Genomic DNA, 17,935 nt, shown 5'->3' on the forward strand with positions numbered 1-17,935 from the left:
CATTGAGAAGCACGGAAACAAGCATAGAGGTCATGTAAATTATCTTTCATCGACGACTTGTGAAGAGCTGATTGAGATAATGGCAGAAGAAATGGTTAAGAATATTGTCAAGAGAATAAAAATGGCAAAGTATTATTCCATATCCGTTGATTCTTCTCCGGATGAGGCTCATATCGACCAACTCACAATCGTTTTCAGATATATGGAAGGCACCAAGCCAGTTGAGCGGTTTTTGACATTCATTCCTAACTGTGGACACTCTGGAAAAGATATGACAGACGCTCTGCTATCATTTTTGGAAAAACATGAGATTAATATCGCCGATTGTCGCGGTCAATCGTACGATAATGCTCTGAACATGTCCGGTAAATACAAGGGCATGCAAGCATTAATAATTCAGCGAAATCCTTCAGCGACTTTTGTTCCATGTTGTGCACATTCGTTGAACCTAGTTGGCAAAGCTGCTGCTGTAGCTTGTACGGATGCTGTTAAGTTTTTCAATTTCGTCCAAAACTTGTATACTTTCTTTACAAGCTCAAATGGAAGATATAAGATTTTGACTGAAGCATTGGATAGCACTGAACGAAAGTATACGATCAAAAACTTGAGCGATACGAGATGGTCTTGTCGTGCAGATGCCGTGAAGGCACTGTTATTCGGATACTCTGCTATCAAAAATGCTTTACACGCTATTTTTAACAATGACCATGAGAAAGAAATTGTTAAAAATGAAGCAACAAGCCTCCTCAAGAAAATGTCTTATATCGAAATTGCAATTTTCACTCAGTTTTGGAATGACATTCTTGAAAGATTTAATGCGACAAACCTTATTTTGCAAAATACGTCTACAACGCTTAATACCGCTGTTAACAGTTTGGTCAGCCTCAAAGAATATGTCAACTCCAAAAGGAATAAATATGACGATTATGAATCAGCTGGTGTACAGATGTCCGGTACAGAGAAATACAACGTAGTTCGTAAAAGATCCAGAAACGTACGATTGAGCTCCCCTGGATCAACACAATCACCAGTGTTGGATTTGACTCCAAAGGAGAAATTCAGAAAGGAAGCTGATCGACAAACTCATCTTGTCTCTAGAAGAACGCGCAGCTGCGTACCAAGTAATTTGTAACCGTTTTGGGTTTTTGTCTAACATCAACGCAAGTTCATCGGATTTGGAATACGGATCATCGAACCTGGTAGCAGCATACCCAAAAGACTTAGAACCAGAGATAGGAAACGAACTCATTCAACTGTTCTCTTACATCAGGCAAATACAAATCCCAAAAAACAGCTCTGTGGAAGCTTTTATGTACCACCATATTTTGGAGAACAATATGCACAGTTCTTTTCCAAATGCAGAAGTAGCTCTACGCATTTATTTGAGCTTAATGGTGACAAATGCAAGCGGCGAACGATCGTTCTCCAAGATGAAGCTCATAAAAAATCGACTGAGAACTACCATGGGAAACGAGAGGCTCTCCAATTTGGTGTTGCTAAGCTGCGAATACGATGTGTTGAAAGAGCTGGATGTAGATTATGTGATCAACAAATATTCGGAGAAGAAGTGTCGAAAGAAGCATATTTAGAACTGTAAGAACTGTAAACATGTTTCTGAAATAATAATAGTAGAGTAGAAAAAGAATTATTAGTTTCATGTACAAACAGGAATAGATTATTGAAAGAAAAAATACTGAAATTAATTGATTTAAATTTAGGTTATGCGCATACATACTAGGGTGGTTCAAAAAATCGATTTTGCTCCACAGTGCTCATCTGATTCTTTACCATGTTCTGAGTGTCCCCTAAAAATTTGAGCTCATTTGGATTAAAACTGATTTAGCACAAGCCGTTTCAAGTTTGCATGCAAATCAGTATGGGGAAATTTATTTTTTCATTATACTGTTAATGACGGTTCCCCGTCAAGCGCATGCTTAAAGAAAACCTACACAGAAAAGGAATACTCAACAGCTTTCACTCAGTGAAAACCGCATCTCAATTAATCGTTCCAATAATTAGTAATCGAATTTAATCTATACCGTGGTTTTCTGGAGCTAATTGCATAACTCATCAACAGGCAACATTGCTGCTCGTGGCGCGAAAGATAGCATACACAAATTCAGGCTACTGTGTTGCACTGCACATTTCAGTGCCCGGATAAAAATTTACAGTAACTTGTAAGACATAACCCATTGAAATACAATAGATTGTGTGGCAAACAATACAAACTATTGTATGCTTATTGTGAAATGTTCACGGTTGTAAAAGATCTTTATTGTACGTACATTAAAATAACAATATATTTAAATGTTTCCGATATATTCTATTATATTTTTATTGTTCGCTTATGTTTAGTATTGCTCATCCAAAAACTAAACAAATTTTAAAAGTATTCGGTTTGGATGATCTGGAAATCCGTCTAATGTTATTGAATTAATATAATTTTGGAATATTTCATGGATTATTATATTGATGAAATAACAATTGAAAACAATAAAATTACAATAGCTTTGTTTGTTAAATAAATAAAAATGTTATACCGATTCTCAAGTATATATTTTCATATTGCAGGTCTTGTTGCACGTCTAGAAATGTTATGCAATACAAATTTGATTTAAAAAAAATGAAAGGGAACAAAAACTTTTGCTTATCATTTTACTCGGAGAATCCCGCATAATCTTGAACCATAACCATAACATTTGTCAGATCATTCATGACAACAAATAACATTACCCCTACTGTTCTGATTACTGTTGATATTAAAGATAAACCAACCTCATCATAAATGGTCTTCAAAATATGGTATGCTGTGATTGGAAAATCAACAACGTGGGTAATAGGCGGTTAAGTATAATTACCATATAAAAAAGGCTATTTTCCAATACATTTTTTTCGCTCCACATTGTATGGTATGGTTCAGTTACAATCCTTGTTCTATATGGAAACAATATGAGTTGCCATATATATACAATGTAATGATACAAGAAAAAACTCGACGCACAGTATCCCTTATCTTCTACTAGTAGAAAGAGCAAGCATGGTATTTTCCCTTATTATTATTTAAAACACAATATGTGTATTATCAATCATAGTATATATTGGTATTATGAAGTTTATTAGATTTAACTATTTAGCTCTTCGTGTATGGTGTAATGATGAATCCATAGCGATTGGATTGGCGATGAGACAAAAATTCATCCGGGCATCCGGGAATCCGCATCCGTAAAGCCGAGTGCAGATAGAAATCCACATTGACTGTAATAAAGGCAAGAAAAAAACACCACATTATCAATATGTAGGGTATAATATATGTAACAAAACTTACCGATGAACAATCATGCATTAAATAATCAAATCAATTTTGTCCAAGGTTTCAAGCGAGGTTGCAAGGTCAGCTGCAATGCGTTAAGACAGGAACTATTGGTAACTGTAAAAAGATGTCAAATATGAAGGAGCTAGTAAAGTATTTGCATTTAAGCAATTGCGTTACTCACCTTTAAATTTTTCGGTGCGAGAAAACATTATATTCAACACTAAACGCAAAACTAGCTGGTTCACCTGAACCAGTATTTACTTTCATTGAAAAAAAAAACATGGCAGCTGCTCAGAAAATATATTCTTTAGGCATTGTAAAAACAAACACATACTGAATGCAAAACTTGAATGATTATCTTTATTGGACGATATGATTCTCAATGTCTTTGTGTAATCGCAGCATAATGAGAAAGCCTTTAGAGGATACGTAATTATTACATAACAATATCCTGTATCGTTACTATCTCAGTTATAAGACATTTAAACTTTATCATCGTTTTTTCTCCAATGAATGGAAAATAAGAAATTGTAAAAATACAATATATTGTAAAATTATTGCACATGGCATCGTAGACTAGAAGTTTTGTATAATATTAGTTCAAGATCATCATATAGTACCATTGTAAATCGACAATGATATAAATAGTAACAATTTCACTTATTTCATATCCATAGTACCAACAATATTGCAAACCGTTTTTAATTATGCGGGTGGCTGGATTCATTTGAGCGTGTACAGTTTTGTTTATAATCTAGGATAGGATGTGACAACTCAATTGAGGCTGCCTTGTTGTTTTTTAGTCGGTTGCTCTGACGAGGTGGTCGCCAGTGCAGCCAAATTAATTTGGTACAAAATCTTCCAAATATCATGTATTAAAACTTGATGTTTTCTTTCCGTTCTATCAATTATTTACGCAAGATAAGTGGAAGACTACCAGAAATAAGTATACGCTAATGCAAATATGAATTTGAGATCGAAAATGCCAAAAAGGTGAACGATAATGCTTAACATTAACAGTTTTAAACCTTTACAACCCTTGATAATCATTTATACGGCGTTTGCAGTTCAATATAAATTTATTTTTTACCAAAAAACTGGAACTCAAACATTTACGTAATTTGCTTAATATCAACTTTACAAACCTGCAACACGGCCAAACTAACAACATGCTGCCCTACGAAAAACGCGCCGACACCAATCGAAGTAATCGATTGTCATTTTCAACCAATCAGCAACCGGTACGATTGTGACAGCAAATCGGTACGATTTTTACTGACTACTTGGCACATCCTATCCTAGTTTATAATAAGCCATTTTATAAAAAGCTCAAAGACAGGAGACCTAACACTAATATTTACATTTTACAAGGAACATTTGCGAAAATGGAATGAAATGATGATGATGATGACGAAATGATGATGGTTTGCATGCAAATTTACCAAAACAAAGACCGAGCTGTCCACTCAAACTTTCGATCAGCTGTTCGAATCTGTCTCATAAAATGGCTTATTAGAGCAAGATTACCGGTGGTGAGTTTAAGCCGTTTGGCAGCGCAGTATCATTACTTGACACTTTACCGGTCGCTACTAAACGCGCTGCTAGAATAGTAGCGCGACTGACAGGTGACCAAATTTGGTAGCGCGATAAGAGCGCTGCTATTTAATGAACTGTCAACTGTCAAACGTCACCGGTACGGAATACAGCAACCAAATTGAGAGTTGAAAATAGTGACATTCTTTTATAATTTACATTTTTCACAAGTTTATATCTATATGTAAATATTGTCTATTCGGAACAAAGTTAGTACGCTTTTTAAACTGATGTTGGATTTTTCTCCAGATACAGGCAACCCACTTAACTTTGGAAGTAGTGCGCTGGATTCGTCTAAAGATATGCTAAACAACCGAAGGAAAATAAAATAATTTGTAAAACAATTAATTGTATTGTATTTCTATTGTAATATTGGAGTATAATGTATTCTAAATCCTGTTGTATTTCTATTATAAAACAATAGAAACAGTAATTGAAAACATTTAAAACACAATGTTTTCTATTGTTTTGTCGCTCGAAATCATCCCATTGAAGTAGCGTAAAATCAATTGTTTTGCTCCGAATTTTGTATCGAAATTTTTCGATTTTTTTATTGTAAAGATACATAACAACCCCCCTTTTTAATTGTAAAAGTCCCATTTACCATTCATTTTATCGTGGAAAACCATTATTTCTCATGTGATTTTATTGTCAAAATTCCATTATATTCAATGGTAAAAATTATGTTTTAAATGGTGTTGTAACAATAAAATTTATGATATTTTAATGATATTTTTTAATGCCCTTAAAGAAGTTTAACGATCATGACTAAAAATTCGCAACCTGTCTTAAAATCAATTACTAATTATTGGGACGATTAAACAACATGCGGTTTTCGTTGGGTGAAAGCTGTTGAGTATCCCTTTTAGCTATGTAGGTTTTCTTTTAACCTGCGCTTAATGGGGAAACGTCATTAACAGTATAATGAAAAAATAAATTTCCCCATACTATTTTGCATGCAAACTTGAAACGGCTTGTGCTAAATCAGTTTTAATCCGAATGAGCTCAAATTTTCAGAGGACACTCAGAACATGGTAAAGAATCAGATGAGCACTATGGAGCAAAATCGATTTTTTGAACCACCCTAATACATACCCATCCTATATTTTGCAAATGTGAGGGCCCCCACATTTTCTCGACCCCGGGCCTCCACGAGTCTTGATCCGGCCCTGCAATTAGCTCTCCTATCCTCGCCAGCAAGAGATGTTCCGGACAGCGACGACAGCAACAATCTTTATCTACACTGAAAATAATCGAAACGCTCGATTAAAGAATTCTTGCACATGAATGTCAATGTAAGTTCACTGTTTGATTCAAAAAGTATATCTTTCCAAATTAAACTGTTTTACTCTTTGAATTCAAAACCTAAAACACTTGAGAACTCAATTACCAGTCACTCTCCAATATCAAGTGTGTTGATTATTTCATTAAAGTGGAATACACTTGGTCTCGCCCCACTAGTCAGCAACAGTGACTTCGAAGTGTAAAACACTTTCGATTCAATCGTTTTGGATTTGGCAATAAAGAGAATTCTGTTGTTTTGCTGGCAAAGTCGTCAAAGTAAAATCCATACAATCGAAAGTGCTTTACACTTTATTAAAGCATGTTTTACTTTGAAAAAAATTGAATTTGCAAGTTGTGGCAGTTGTAAAGAAATTAAAATGGGAGCCACGTCCTCAGTAAAAAAAATCTTTCAGAAGGTAAGTGAAATTGATACAGTTTGACCCATCAAATCTTTAAACTTTTGTGCATATTTGTCCATATATAATGTTTATCATTATTATTGTTTCCGCAGGAAAAATCAGGTGCTACGATCTAGCATTAACCAAGGGAGCAAAGGAACATGGATGATGTGCATAAGGTAGATATGATTCACTCAAAGTAAAATTATCATTTGAATCATATACATTTTAGGTCTCTTTACAGTACGCTGCAAAACCGAAACCTGGAGGAATGATCAAAAACAAGAGCCGAATGTTCCGAGAACATATTTTGGAAATATATTTCGTCTTTTATGCATATTATGGAGAAAAAATATGAAATATAATAAACAATAAAATATAATTATTGTATACCAAAAACGGGTGTTCATATTATTTGGAAAAATAGAGAGAATAAAAATATTAAAAACATGGTATTTGAACAACTAAAACATTCACTTTCAAAGGTTTTTCTGTTTCAAACTAAGAACAATACTTTTTGATTTCAATCCCATATCATTTGAAAAACAATATGAAAAACTGTTGTTATCAAGTATAACAACACTTGTTCCGAAAGTGTTTTGCTGTTGATACTAATATGTTGCGTGGTGAGTTGCTGAAAGTGTTTCACACTCGAGTCTCACATGTTTGACCAGTAGGACAAATCAAAGGGCGAAACACTTTATAGTCGCGTGTGTATTTTTTTGAGTGTAGTAACTAAAATATCTTTTCCAATCACCCATGCTTGTTCCTTCACTCACAAAAAACTCCGCATTATATTCTTGAGTTTACACATGGATTTTTGCAATGGGGGTAGCGAAATGGATTCTATATTTTCGACACATATATTCCATGCGCCCACATTCATTGCATGAGTGTTCCCACATACTTTCCATGTGGGTCATAGTATCCATGTGTGAATTTGTGTGCAATTAGATATGTGCCGTCGCATGATATGCATATTTCAAAATACATGGATTTTTGCCATAAAGTATATGTGTCGATTTTCCTGAGTGTTGGTCTGATGGAGCCAGGGGACTGAAGAGAAGGCTAATACGCCTACCCACTACTCATGCAATATGGCGTAAAATGTTTTTGTTTTAATTTCGTTTGATTCATGATAACAAAACTATGGAAGTATCGACGAGCTATTTTTCGACATAAAGAAGCCATACAAACACAAAAGGCTCGATGTACCTCAACCAATAGCAAGTTTTCGCCAGGAGAAGTTGAATGCCGTTAATTAGCACTAACTGCGTACGAACCAATCACCCAAAATGAGCACTGAATTCGGGTATACTACCCAGAAACTGGGTACCAAAAACAGAAGTACCAAAAGCGATGTTGGGTAGAGTGCCATTGTACCGCGGATGACAGGCGTTTCACCCTCCTGGATGGAGCCTTAAATTTAATGATCCGACTCTTTTCAAATGTTACGCGAGGTGCAGTGAGTGTTGCGGTGTGTGAGTAGCATTTAGTGAGAAAAAGAACATTGCGGTGCAATTGCGAGCAAGCGCTGTTGCTGTTAACTTTTTACTCCATATTAGCCACCCTATATAGTATTTCTACTCCATATCAGAAGCGTCCTCTCAGGCAAGAAACTATTCTTATTTAGAACGAAACAATAAGCCCAAAATAAAGTTAGTAGGTATCAACTTTTCCACAATTTAGCGATAATATTCACTAGAATGATTCGTGCAGTGGCGGAAGATGACAGTACCGAGGCTCCCTACGTGGTGGAGAAAGTGATGGACCGCCGGATTACCGCCGCCGGCAAGATCGAGTACTACCTCAAGTGGAAGGGCTACTCGGAGGCGGACAACACCTGGGAACCAGAGGAGAACCTGGACTGCCCGGAGCTGATTGCGAGGTACGAGGAGGCACGCCGCCAGAAAGAGTTCAAGGAGGCGAAGAAGAAATCTGCCAAGAAGAAACTGGAGGAGATCGCCAAGCCGCGCGGATTTGATCGGAGCCTACAGCTGAGGGCGATTGTGGGCGCCACGGACTGCGGAGGAGAGCTGATGTTCCTGGTGCAGTGGTTCGGCTGCGATGAAATGGACATTTTACCCGCTGCGGTGGTAAACGACAAGGAACCCGGAGTGGTAATCGACTATTACGAAACCAAGAGCAAGATCGTGGAGAAGGCCCGGGAACGCAGCAAGTTTGCCGCTTATGAAGAAGTTGGTGGAAGCGTTGAACCAGCGCCAAGCATGCCGACGGAATCGTTGGAGGAAATGATGCAAGCTTAGTTGTAAGTAACTAGATTTAATCGATTTTATCTTAACTACGTATAACAAGACATCAAACAAACTTGTCATCATCTATTAGAATTTTGCCAAAGGCACCTGTCCGAAATGCCTTGATCATATGTCGTGCTGCCAGCATGGCATCCGGTCGAATTACAAAAGATCCGTCGTAATGCCGAACACGGACAGACTTATCCAGATGTTTTGATCCGGCCACCAACACTTCAGCAATCGAATCGGTTGGCTCCGTTAGTCCCATTAGTTCTACATATTTGAAGTTCCCTCGTTTGTTCATCAAATAGAGTAGGTAATCCGCGATTAGTTCCTCTCCCACCAGATGGTCCTGAAGACAGGACACCAGAGCTAGTCGCAAGCCTGTTTCCGTGTCTGCAATGTTGGGTTTCAGAATGCCGGGCGTGTCCAACAGGTAGACCAAAGGGTCTTCACATATTTTGATTCGGTTCAGTACGCTGCGGGTTATTCCGGCAACGGCACCGACTTGGGAAGCTGCACGTTTGTTCAGGTGTCGATTCCGCAGCACATTGATCAGGGATGATTTGCCTACGTTGGGGACACCGATGATCATGATGCAACTTTCTTTTTGATCCGCTCGGTTGAAACGATTAGAGCTGAGAATTAGATCTTGGGCCAGAGGCATTACCTTTCGAATGCCGTTGCATGTTCTACGGTACAGTACAGAGAATTTGAAAATATTAAATTGGCTTAATAATAGACAAGTTACTTACTGATCTTTACAGTTTGTGAACAGAATGTGTCGTGCCTCGGAATCCTGCTGCTGCAGTCGATCGATGATGCGACTCTGTGCCCGTCTATCGATTTTGTCCTTCTTGTTTAGCACCAGTATGTGCGGCTTGATATCACTGATCGTGTACCGGAACTCGGAGTTTCGTCCGGAGAGAGGAATTCTGGCATCGTGCACCTCAATCACGCAGTCTACTTGTTTCAGCTTCTGCTGCATCTGCTTCATACCTTTGCCCATGTGACCGGGGAACCAGTTGAGCAGTTCTCGGTTCACCACCGGAAATGTCAACCGGAAGGTATTGCTCATGGTATACGGTTCGGTTGTTGCAGGTTAATAAGCTTTTATCACTAGATGGGATCAAGCTGTAATCAATCGGTTTTTACGCGAACGCGACTGTAAAAAAGTTGACAATATTTTGGAGAGTGACGTAAGGCGTGAGAAACAGACGAATGACGTGAATATTTTTAAATGATGGATCTGAGTGAGAATAGGGATGTTTGATTTTTTCAATTAATCGATGATCAAGAAATCGATTATTTTTTCGTACCAATCGATTGTTCCGATTAATCGACAACAACTAATCGATTAATCGATAAAGTCGATTGATTTTAAAACATTTGAATTTTTTAAGTTAGTCCTCGTTTTACATTGTTTTCGAATTATTAACTTTACTAGCTTTGTTTCAAACAATTCGAGTGTTTACTCACTTTAAGATCATGAATAATATCTGAAGAGAAAGTTCTTCTCGTCGACTTCCCCTGCTTTAACCTTCCTAGATAGATCATGGATTTTTCAATGTGACCTATTTTTGGTTTCGAAGTTGAATTTCAAATGTCAAGGATCAGTTGAATATATTTTTTGCTAAGTAATACTACACGGAGAAAAAGATTTGGTAAACACAACCAAATTTTAGTTTATTTCAAACAAATTTTTGGTTGATTTAGGCACAAACAAAATTACAAGTTAATTCAATCACTTTCGTTGGTTGAAACAAACTAGAATTTAATGTTGATTTGTTTGGGACATGTCATGCTAATTCAACCATTCTCGGGTACTTATTCAAAAGGACGTATGTGATTTTGTAAACAAAGATTCAAACGTCAATTCGTCCAGTCTGATAGCACTCCCACGCAAACCATCACCACAGACAGGTAGGGGAAGCCTTCGGCTACCTGTTGGTGGTGTTGGTTTGCGCGGGAGTGTCATCAGATTGGACAAATCGACGTTTGAATCTTTGTTTACAAAATTACATACGCCCTTTTGAATAAGTACCCGAGCATTGTTTGGTTTGGAACAACCAAAATATTAGTTGTTGCATTTGACAGCTGCTGGAACAAAAATCGATTAAGGTTGTTTCAAACTGATTAAAATAGTTTGGAACAACCAAAAACAGATTTGTAATAACCATTTTATTTGTTGAAACAATCTAATAGTTGGTTGATGGTTTATTTGCTGTTTTTTTTCTTTTATTGTATAAATGAATTATATTTCGTGCATTTTAGTTCTTTTTATTGATAATTCAATGATTTATATAAAAAATAACGAAATAGCGTCAACATAATCATATTCCATGTTGAGATAGCCGCTCGAGCTGGAGATCATTATGGCACTGCGACTGCTGCAGCTCAAGTAGGACTCGTCTAGGTTCAACCTCCGATAAACAGCCATGAGTTTTGGAAAATATCTATATCTGCAAATATTTGTATTATATCAGAATTGGTATTCAATGTGTTTCGGTATTCAGAAAATAAACATGCGTACTCGATTATTACGTCTATAAAACTGTCTTTATTATAAGAAAATCCAACACATACATAATCGCATGCCATAGGGGCACGTCAAACTATTATTACATATAGAGATTACAACATCTTCCCCTTTATCCAAGCAACAACAAAAACTATTCATTTCATCACGTAGTCTCGGAACTTAGTAGGCATTTTAACATCTCTCTTGGGTCGGCTGTTAATCTCCGGGTGCGTCATCATTTCGGCCATCGTTGCTCGACTTGCGGTCACTCTTCCCGGTGTATTGAACTCGCTTGAACACGGTTCCACTGATGTGTTTCCAGAAAATGTGGGCAGCATAACATCGTTTGGTGATTCTGCGGATAACAACGGAGACGGTAATTGATGTGAATCACTTGGTGCTCCAGAGGTAGAGCTTGCAACTGGTTTTGGTAAAGCAAAGTCCTCAATGTTTCTCGGCTTAAGGTGTACCGCATCTCTTCTATACACGGATCCGTTTCTTTCCACCAAGTATGAGCGCTCACTCAATTTTTCCTTTATTTCACCTGGCACCCAAGATTTGTTAACATCCGGGTTTAACTGGACATATACAGGACAACCGGCTTGAAGCGAAGGTAGATGACGAACCGATTTGTCATATTGATATTTTACCTTTCGCCGATTTGCCTGGATAGCTTCTGGTACATTAGGAATAGCACATGGCATGAGATTCTTAGCAGACATTGGAACCTCGCACCTTGTGTTCCGGGAAAATAATCTGGACACTGGACTAGAACCCAGCTTATTCGGTGTATTCCTCCAGTTAAGTAACATCAGCCAGCAATCTAGCTTTGAATCTTCTGCTTCCTTGATGAGCTTCTTTCCTATTTTGACGGCAGACTCAACTTTCTCGTTGGCTTGTTGGTGGTAAGGGGCCGACGTCACGTGCTCAATATCCCACTCTTTAGCAAACTGGGCCATCGCACTGTTTACAAAATTACTGCCATTATCGGACAACATTCGTTGTGGCTTCCCATGACGCGAAAAGTTTCTTTTGCAAACATCTACCATAGTGTACATCGTTAGATCAGGTAGCAAATCCAGTTCAAAATAGTCGGAATAGTGGTCTACTGTAACGAGGAAGTTTCTAGCCCTGCCCTTATAATGAACAGTGAACACATCCATTGATATGAACTGAAATGGGTGCACCGGAATGGGATGTGTTAGCATAGGTGGCTTACACTGGGAAGCTGAATATTTGGCACAAGTATCACATTGCGAGATAGCATGTTTGATGTGATTTGACATACCAGGCCAAAAAATATTTGCACGTGCTAGTTTCAGTGTACCTTCTACGCCAGAATGTGCCATATGTACTCTGTCAATCATGGAACGCCACAGTGAGGGAGGAATTAAAATTTTCTCGTTCCGAAACACCAACCCATCTTGAGTTGATAATTCATCCCGGTATTTGTAATACATTTTAGCGTGACCAGGAACTTGATCTATGGTTTGCGGCCATCCTCTGCGTACATATTCCATAACATTTTGAAGAGCTTCATCACAAGCCGTATGACGTATGATCTCCGAAATGCGTTCGCTGGATACATTTAGGCAATTTGTGAGATTGACTTCTTCCACATCGGCAAGTATTTTGTACACGTACTGCTTTGCATAATCATCCTGATTGAGAACATCGCTAGGTGCTCTGGATATAGCATCCGCTACCACATTATCCTTGCCTTTTACATATTTGACCGCCAAATTGTATCGCTGCAATGCTAACAACATGTGTTGCAAACGTTTAGGGGCGGTGAGAAGAGGTTTGTCAAAAATGCTCAATAGCGGCTTGTGATCAGTTTTCACGATGACTTCGGGATTGCCAACAATCAGCTGATCAAAGCGAGTACACGCAAACACGATAGCCAATAACTCCTTTTCTATTTGGGCATACCCTCTCTCAGTCTTGGTGAGCGTCCTGGAAGCGTAACCAACAACTCCCTTGGATTGATACACTGCTGCTCCTAGGCCATAACAACTAGCGTCACATTCTATAATCAGCGACTCTGTGCAGCTGTAATATTGCAAAGCGGTGTGATCAGTAATAGCCAGTCTCACGTTATCAAACTCCTCATCCCTTTCCTCCGAGGTCCATCGCCAACGAGAATCGTCTGAAATAAGCTTCCTCAGAGCAACCAGTTTACTGCTCAAGTTAGGAGTGTACCTTGCTAGGTAGTTGACCATTCCTACAAATCGGTGAACTTCTTTTGGCAACGTAGGCACAGGGTAGTTTCGTATCGCCTCCACTTTTCGTTCATCAGGATTGACCCCTCGGAAGATAGGACGTGACCAAAGACATTGACGGACGTTTGACACAGAGTAAGCTTCGCAAGGTTGAGTTTTATGCCATTACTCCGAAGACGAACAAGCAATTTCTCCAGTCGTTGGTTATGGCACATTAGAGCTTCTTCAAAGGTGTCCCCCGCTCCTATTAATAAAATGTCGTCCGCTAAGCATTCAATGCCATCTAATCCCTGAAGAGCTTCTTGCAATTTGGCTTGAAATATTTCTGGCGCAGATGAGATTCCAAAAGGCATCCTGAGCCATCGATAGCGTCCAAAGGGGGTCCAAAAAGTTTACTACTGGCTTCATCCAATTCAACTTGCCAGAAGCCCTTTTTAGCATCCACCGTTGAAAATATCCTCACTTTGCCTAGCTCAGGCAAAATTTCATCCAAAGTTGTGAATTGAAGGTTTGGACGTTTGAGGGCTTTGTTTAAAGGTATGGGATCCAGGCAAACACGAAGAGAATCCGCACCAGAGGACCTAAATTACTCACCCAATCGGTGTGTTTTGACTCCTTTTGAATGATGCCATCGTTAACCAGCTGATCTATTTTACGCCGCAAATCGTCCCTAAAGGCAATAGGAATACGACGGGGAGTTTGTATCACAGGCTTCACTGACTCATCAATTTCCAGCGTGACGGCACCTTCCATCTTCCCATAGCCTTCGAACACATCACGATAGTTCTTCACAACAGCCCTAGCGTCTTCACGATATCGGTCCAATACTGGCGAAGAAACGGGGTCACGATGAACAGCATTGCAGAATTTTACCAGACCCAGGGTGGTACACACAGTGACCGATAATAGTGGTGCATGACTCATGTTGACAACTTGGAATACCATCCTGTATCGCTTACTCTTATGCTGACAAGAAACTTTAATTTGCCCCAGTACTTCAATCGATGTTCCGTTAAAGGCTCGTAGGCGGCACCTTGACGTATCCAATTCCGGATGAGCTCCTCCCGACAACTTTTTCAACCAGTCGATACCAATAATGCTTGCTCTGGCACCGGTATCTAGCTCACAGCTAACAACCTTCCACACGTTTCCGAATTTCAGTGACAAATCCGCCAGAACAGCACCACCCCTGGCAGAGTTATCCGTAATTTTCCCAATAATTGCTTCTTCCTCTTTTTGAATCCAGATTTCTTTTCTTCATCTGCGTCGTATACATCAACTGGGCGTTCGGCTCTTGATGACGATATTACTGCCTTCACTTTCCTTCCACTTTTTGGTTTACTAGATGACGATCCGTTCGACTTGCAGACTCTTTGGAAGTGGTTTTTTCCTCCACACTTATCACAACGTTTCCCGAAAGCTGGACACACTCCACGTTTGAACGGATGTCGTCCACCGCAAAACTTGCAAACCCGGTCGACGATTTTGTTGACATCTACGGGCGCTTCTAACGATAACTGTTTCGAATGTCGGGCGGTAATTTCTTCCATCCGACATAAATCAATAGCTTTCGACAAGTTAACATCAGTCATGGTAAGCATCTTGGCTTTTAAGCTAGACCACTTGTTTGATGTAACTATTTTGAACACCATCATATCTTGCTCCAATGTACCAAAACGACACGGTTTTCCCAGCACTTTCAAACGGCTCACATATTCGTCAATGGATTCTGTCGGTGTCTGAATCGCAGAGAAAAATTCCAGCCGGTCAACAATAATATTTCGAACTGACACTACTTTCGCCCTAATGGCATCTAACACAGCTTCGGGTGTAGCTTTCTGCTGATCGCTGAGTTCGAAATTGAAATACCGCTTCAGAGCATCGGTTCCAACAACCGATAACAAAAAACTGACTTTCTTCTTGTTTTCACTATCGGGCCAATCATTCATTCCACCAGCAACAGAATAATTTTTCCAACTGGATTCGAAAAATGTTAAATTCTCCTCCATATCTCCTTCCAAACATAGTGGTGGTGGTAGTGGCACTGACTGTGAAGTTAGATGTGCTGGTGACGATGAGTTCGGAATGGTTATCTGGAAGTTTCCCATTCTCTCTGCCCAATACGCAAAAATTTGATTCTGTTGCTTAAGTAACTGTGCAACTTCTTCCGCCATCTTTATAAGGCTCCTGTGTAACACCTTCGAACGCGATAATTCGTGGTCGTCGCGAAGTAATTTGAAAAACCGAGACCGAATACTATTCGTACGATTCAACGCGAACTAAGCTAATTTAATATTTCTTGCCCACTTCTGACACCATGTTTCGGTATTCAGAAAATAAACATGCGTACTCGATTATTACGTCTATAAAACTGTCTTTATTATAAGAAAATCCAACACATACATAATTGCATGTCATAGGGGCACGTCAAACTATTATTACATATAGAGATTACAACACAATGTCAGATATTTTTAATAAAAAAGTGGATCACCGTGGAATACATACCTTTTGGTCGAAATTAGGTTGATGCAAATTTTAATCGGAGAGTGGAGGCATATCCGGGTCATATATCTATCATTTTTCCCTGAAATAGGAAAAAATAAATACTCCTATTTTTTGGTCTTACTTCATAGCTTACCTTTGTGCTCATAAGTGGATCTATATACTGATGATTATACAAATAAAATTGATCCAAAATATGCAAATTTCGGATCGACTCTATCAGTTGATTTATTATGATTTATTTTCCATATTTGATCTTTTGATTTGACTTGTATCACAAACAAATTCATAGTTTGTTCCAACCTTAAGTTACAGTTGAATTTAGCTAATATTTTGGTTCGAAATCTATAGTCCGTGGCGGACAAAAACAACTTGAATGTTGTTTAAAACAAACAAATGTCATGGTTGATACAATATATGTTTCGGGTTCAAACAATCATAATTTTGGTTTCATTGAATCAAAAAATTAGGTTGAAACTACATAGGAAAAATGTTCTGTTCAAACAAAATTTTGGATTTAACACAACAAACTTTGGTTTTGAAACAACCAAATGTCTAGTTTGAAAATCAACCAACAAGTTGGTTGTTTCAAACTAGACCGCTTTTGCTCCGTGTAGACCCTTTGTTTATGGCATTTTTCGAAAGTAAACACGGGATAAGGCTTTTCGGGAGGGGAAATTTTCTCTCTCCGAGGTCGGGCCGATGACGGTTCGGAAAAAAATCTCGTTATCGGCCCGAAGTTGGAGAAGGCTTATCCCAGACAGAAAAAAACGAGTGGCTTGGCCGTTTTTTAGGGTGGACCTACACATATTTTGAAAATAACACGTAATAGGCCCAATCAAAAATTAGTTTTTTCCAAGCAATTTAATTGAAGATGCGGAACATTTTTATACTATAAGTAGCTATTAGAGGATGCTATTGAAGGGTGTTAAAATTGAATTTGTTTACTTTTCATTGTAGGCCCTAATCAATTGTTAAGCGAGTTTTCACCTATTAACCGGAGTGGAAGAGGTAAATATTCATATTGTTCGAAAGACAATTCAAAATGATATCAATGTCTTCTGGGAATCAGCGGAGATAAGTTCATCATGAACTGGAATGCTGCAAGTGATAGAGCTAGCGCCTCCCCACACCATTTTTTAGGCAGAAGGGCAGAACATCATCCCGGCTGATGGTGCTGATTTCGCAAGGACGACCGGCATAATCCCTTGTATTTGCAACAGTTTGCAATTATTTTCACTTCCTTCGCGTGTGAAACTAGTCAAATAGACCACCTATTTATAAGGGAACTTTAGGTTCGTTCATTTAGAGAAATGGGGAAAAAGGAACGGATGTTTCCCAATTGGGATCCTTAAGGATTTTAGATTTTCCGTAAGTAAAATATGACGGATGAGATTGCAGAGAAAAAAGAAAATAATAATGCAAATAGTTTTCCACTAGCGGCCTTGATAATTATCAAGGCGTCTACTTTCCACCGTATCATTTATCAAGGGGGTTAGTGAGTTGTTTTCAAACACTCGAAAAACAACACAATTCCCTAAAACGAACCTTCTTTTCTATAATTAAACATCCTCTCGCTAACCAGTTGAACCCTCCCGCCCACGCAAACTCACCATCAACAGATACATTGTCGATATGTTTATAGTTTCGATCGCTTTGATATCTGGTTTTAATTCACGTGAGTGTATCATCAGTCTCAGTCTGTTCGCATAAAAATAAACGATTCGCTCTGAAAAACTAAGCTGTTCATGTCTAAAGAAACCAAAGAAACAATACAATGGAATGTTTACTTTACATGTTTGGAAAAAGCGGGAGAATAATGACAGTAGTTGGTAAGGTTGCCG

The 17,935-nt window shown here is 38.6% G+C and overlaps 2 protein-coding genes and 2 long non-coding RNA genes across 7 annotated transcripts; 1 reads left to right on the plus strand and 3 right to left on the minus strand.

Annotated features, from left to right (window-relative positions):
- Positions 1-3,115: 3,115 nt before the first annotated feature.
- LOC134214251 (uncharacterized) lies at positions 3,116-3,610 on the minus strand. Its single transcript, XR_009979717.1, has 3 exons — positions 3,495-3,610; positions 3,326-3,427; positions 3,116-3,255 (listed from the first exon to the last, which is right to left on the minus strand). It is a non-coding gene; the product is annotated as an uncharacterized LOC134214251 (long non-coding RNA).
- A 4,462-nt stretch (positions 3,611-8,072) lies between these two features.
- Positions 8,073-8,916, plus strand: LOC134214269 (chromobox protein homolog 1-like). Of its 4 annotated transcripts, none has more exons than XM_062693679.1 (2): positions 8,073-8,199; positions 8,255-8,916. In XM_062693679.1, exon 2 carries the CDS (start codon positions 8,295-8,297, stop codon positions 8,853-8,855), a length of 561 nt encoding a protein of 186 aa, XP_062549663.1. In that variant the 5' UTR covers positions 8,073-8,199; positions 8,255-8,294; the 3' UTR covers positions 8,856-8,916. The 4 variants fall into 4 exon arrangements, with proteins under 4 accessions (XP_062549663.1, XP_062549670.1, XP_062549686.1 ...); XM_062693686.1 differs by having other exon boundaries at positions 8,078-8,199; positions 8,278-8,916; XM_062693702.1 differs by having other exon boundaries at positions 8,090-8,246; positions 8,308-8,916.
- On the minus strand, positions 8,856-10,049 carry LOC134214259 (mitochondrial GTPase 1). Its single transcript, XM_062693669.1, has 2 exons — positions 9,599-10,049; positions 8,856-9,535 (listed from the first exon to the last, which is right to left on the minus strand). The coding sequence occupies exons 1-2, from the start codon at positions 9,919-9,921 to the stop codon at positions 8,908-8,910; spliced, it is 951 nt and encodes a 316-aa protein (XP_062549653.1). The 5' UTR covers positions 9,922-10,049; the 3' UTR covers positions 8,856-8,907.
- Positions 10,050-11,066: 1,017 nt separating this feature from the next.
- LOC134214299 (uncharacterized) lies at positions 11,067-16,693 on the minus strand. The gene is made up of 3 exons (XR_009979724.1): positions 16,228-16,693; positions 16,095-16,173; positions 11,067-11,305 (listed from the first exon to the last, which is right to left on the minus strand). It is a non-coding gene; the product is annotated as an uncharacterized LOC134214299 (long non-coding RNA).
- Between the last annotated feature and the right edge of the window lie 1,242 nt (positions 16,694-17,935).

This window comes from Armigeres subalbatus, chromosome 1 (assembly GCF_024139115.2).
Source record: "Armigeres subalbatus isolate Guangzhou_Male chromosome 1, GZ_Asu_2, whole genome shotgun sequence".
NCBI classification, from domain to species: Eukaryota; Metazoa; Arthropoda; class Insecta; order Diptera; family Culicidae; genus Armigeres; species Armigeres subalbatus.

Excerpts from the sequence above, each read along its gene's own strand:
- LOC134214269 (XM_062693679.1), top strand. The coding sequence starts at position 8,295 with ATGATTCGTGCAGTGGCGGAAGATGACAGTACCGAGGCTCCCTACGTG.
- LOC134214259 (XM_062693669.1), bottom strand. The coding sequence starts at position 9,921 with ATGAGCAATACCTTCCGGTTGACATTTCCGGTGGTGAACCGAGAACTG. Across the intron at positions 9,536-9,598 it reads TTCACAAACTGTAAAGATCA|AACATGCAACGGCATTCGAA; the intron begins GTAAGTAACTTG and ends ACTGTACCGTAG.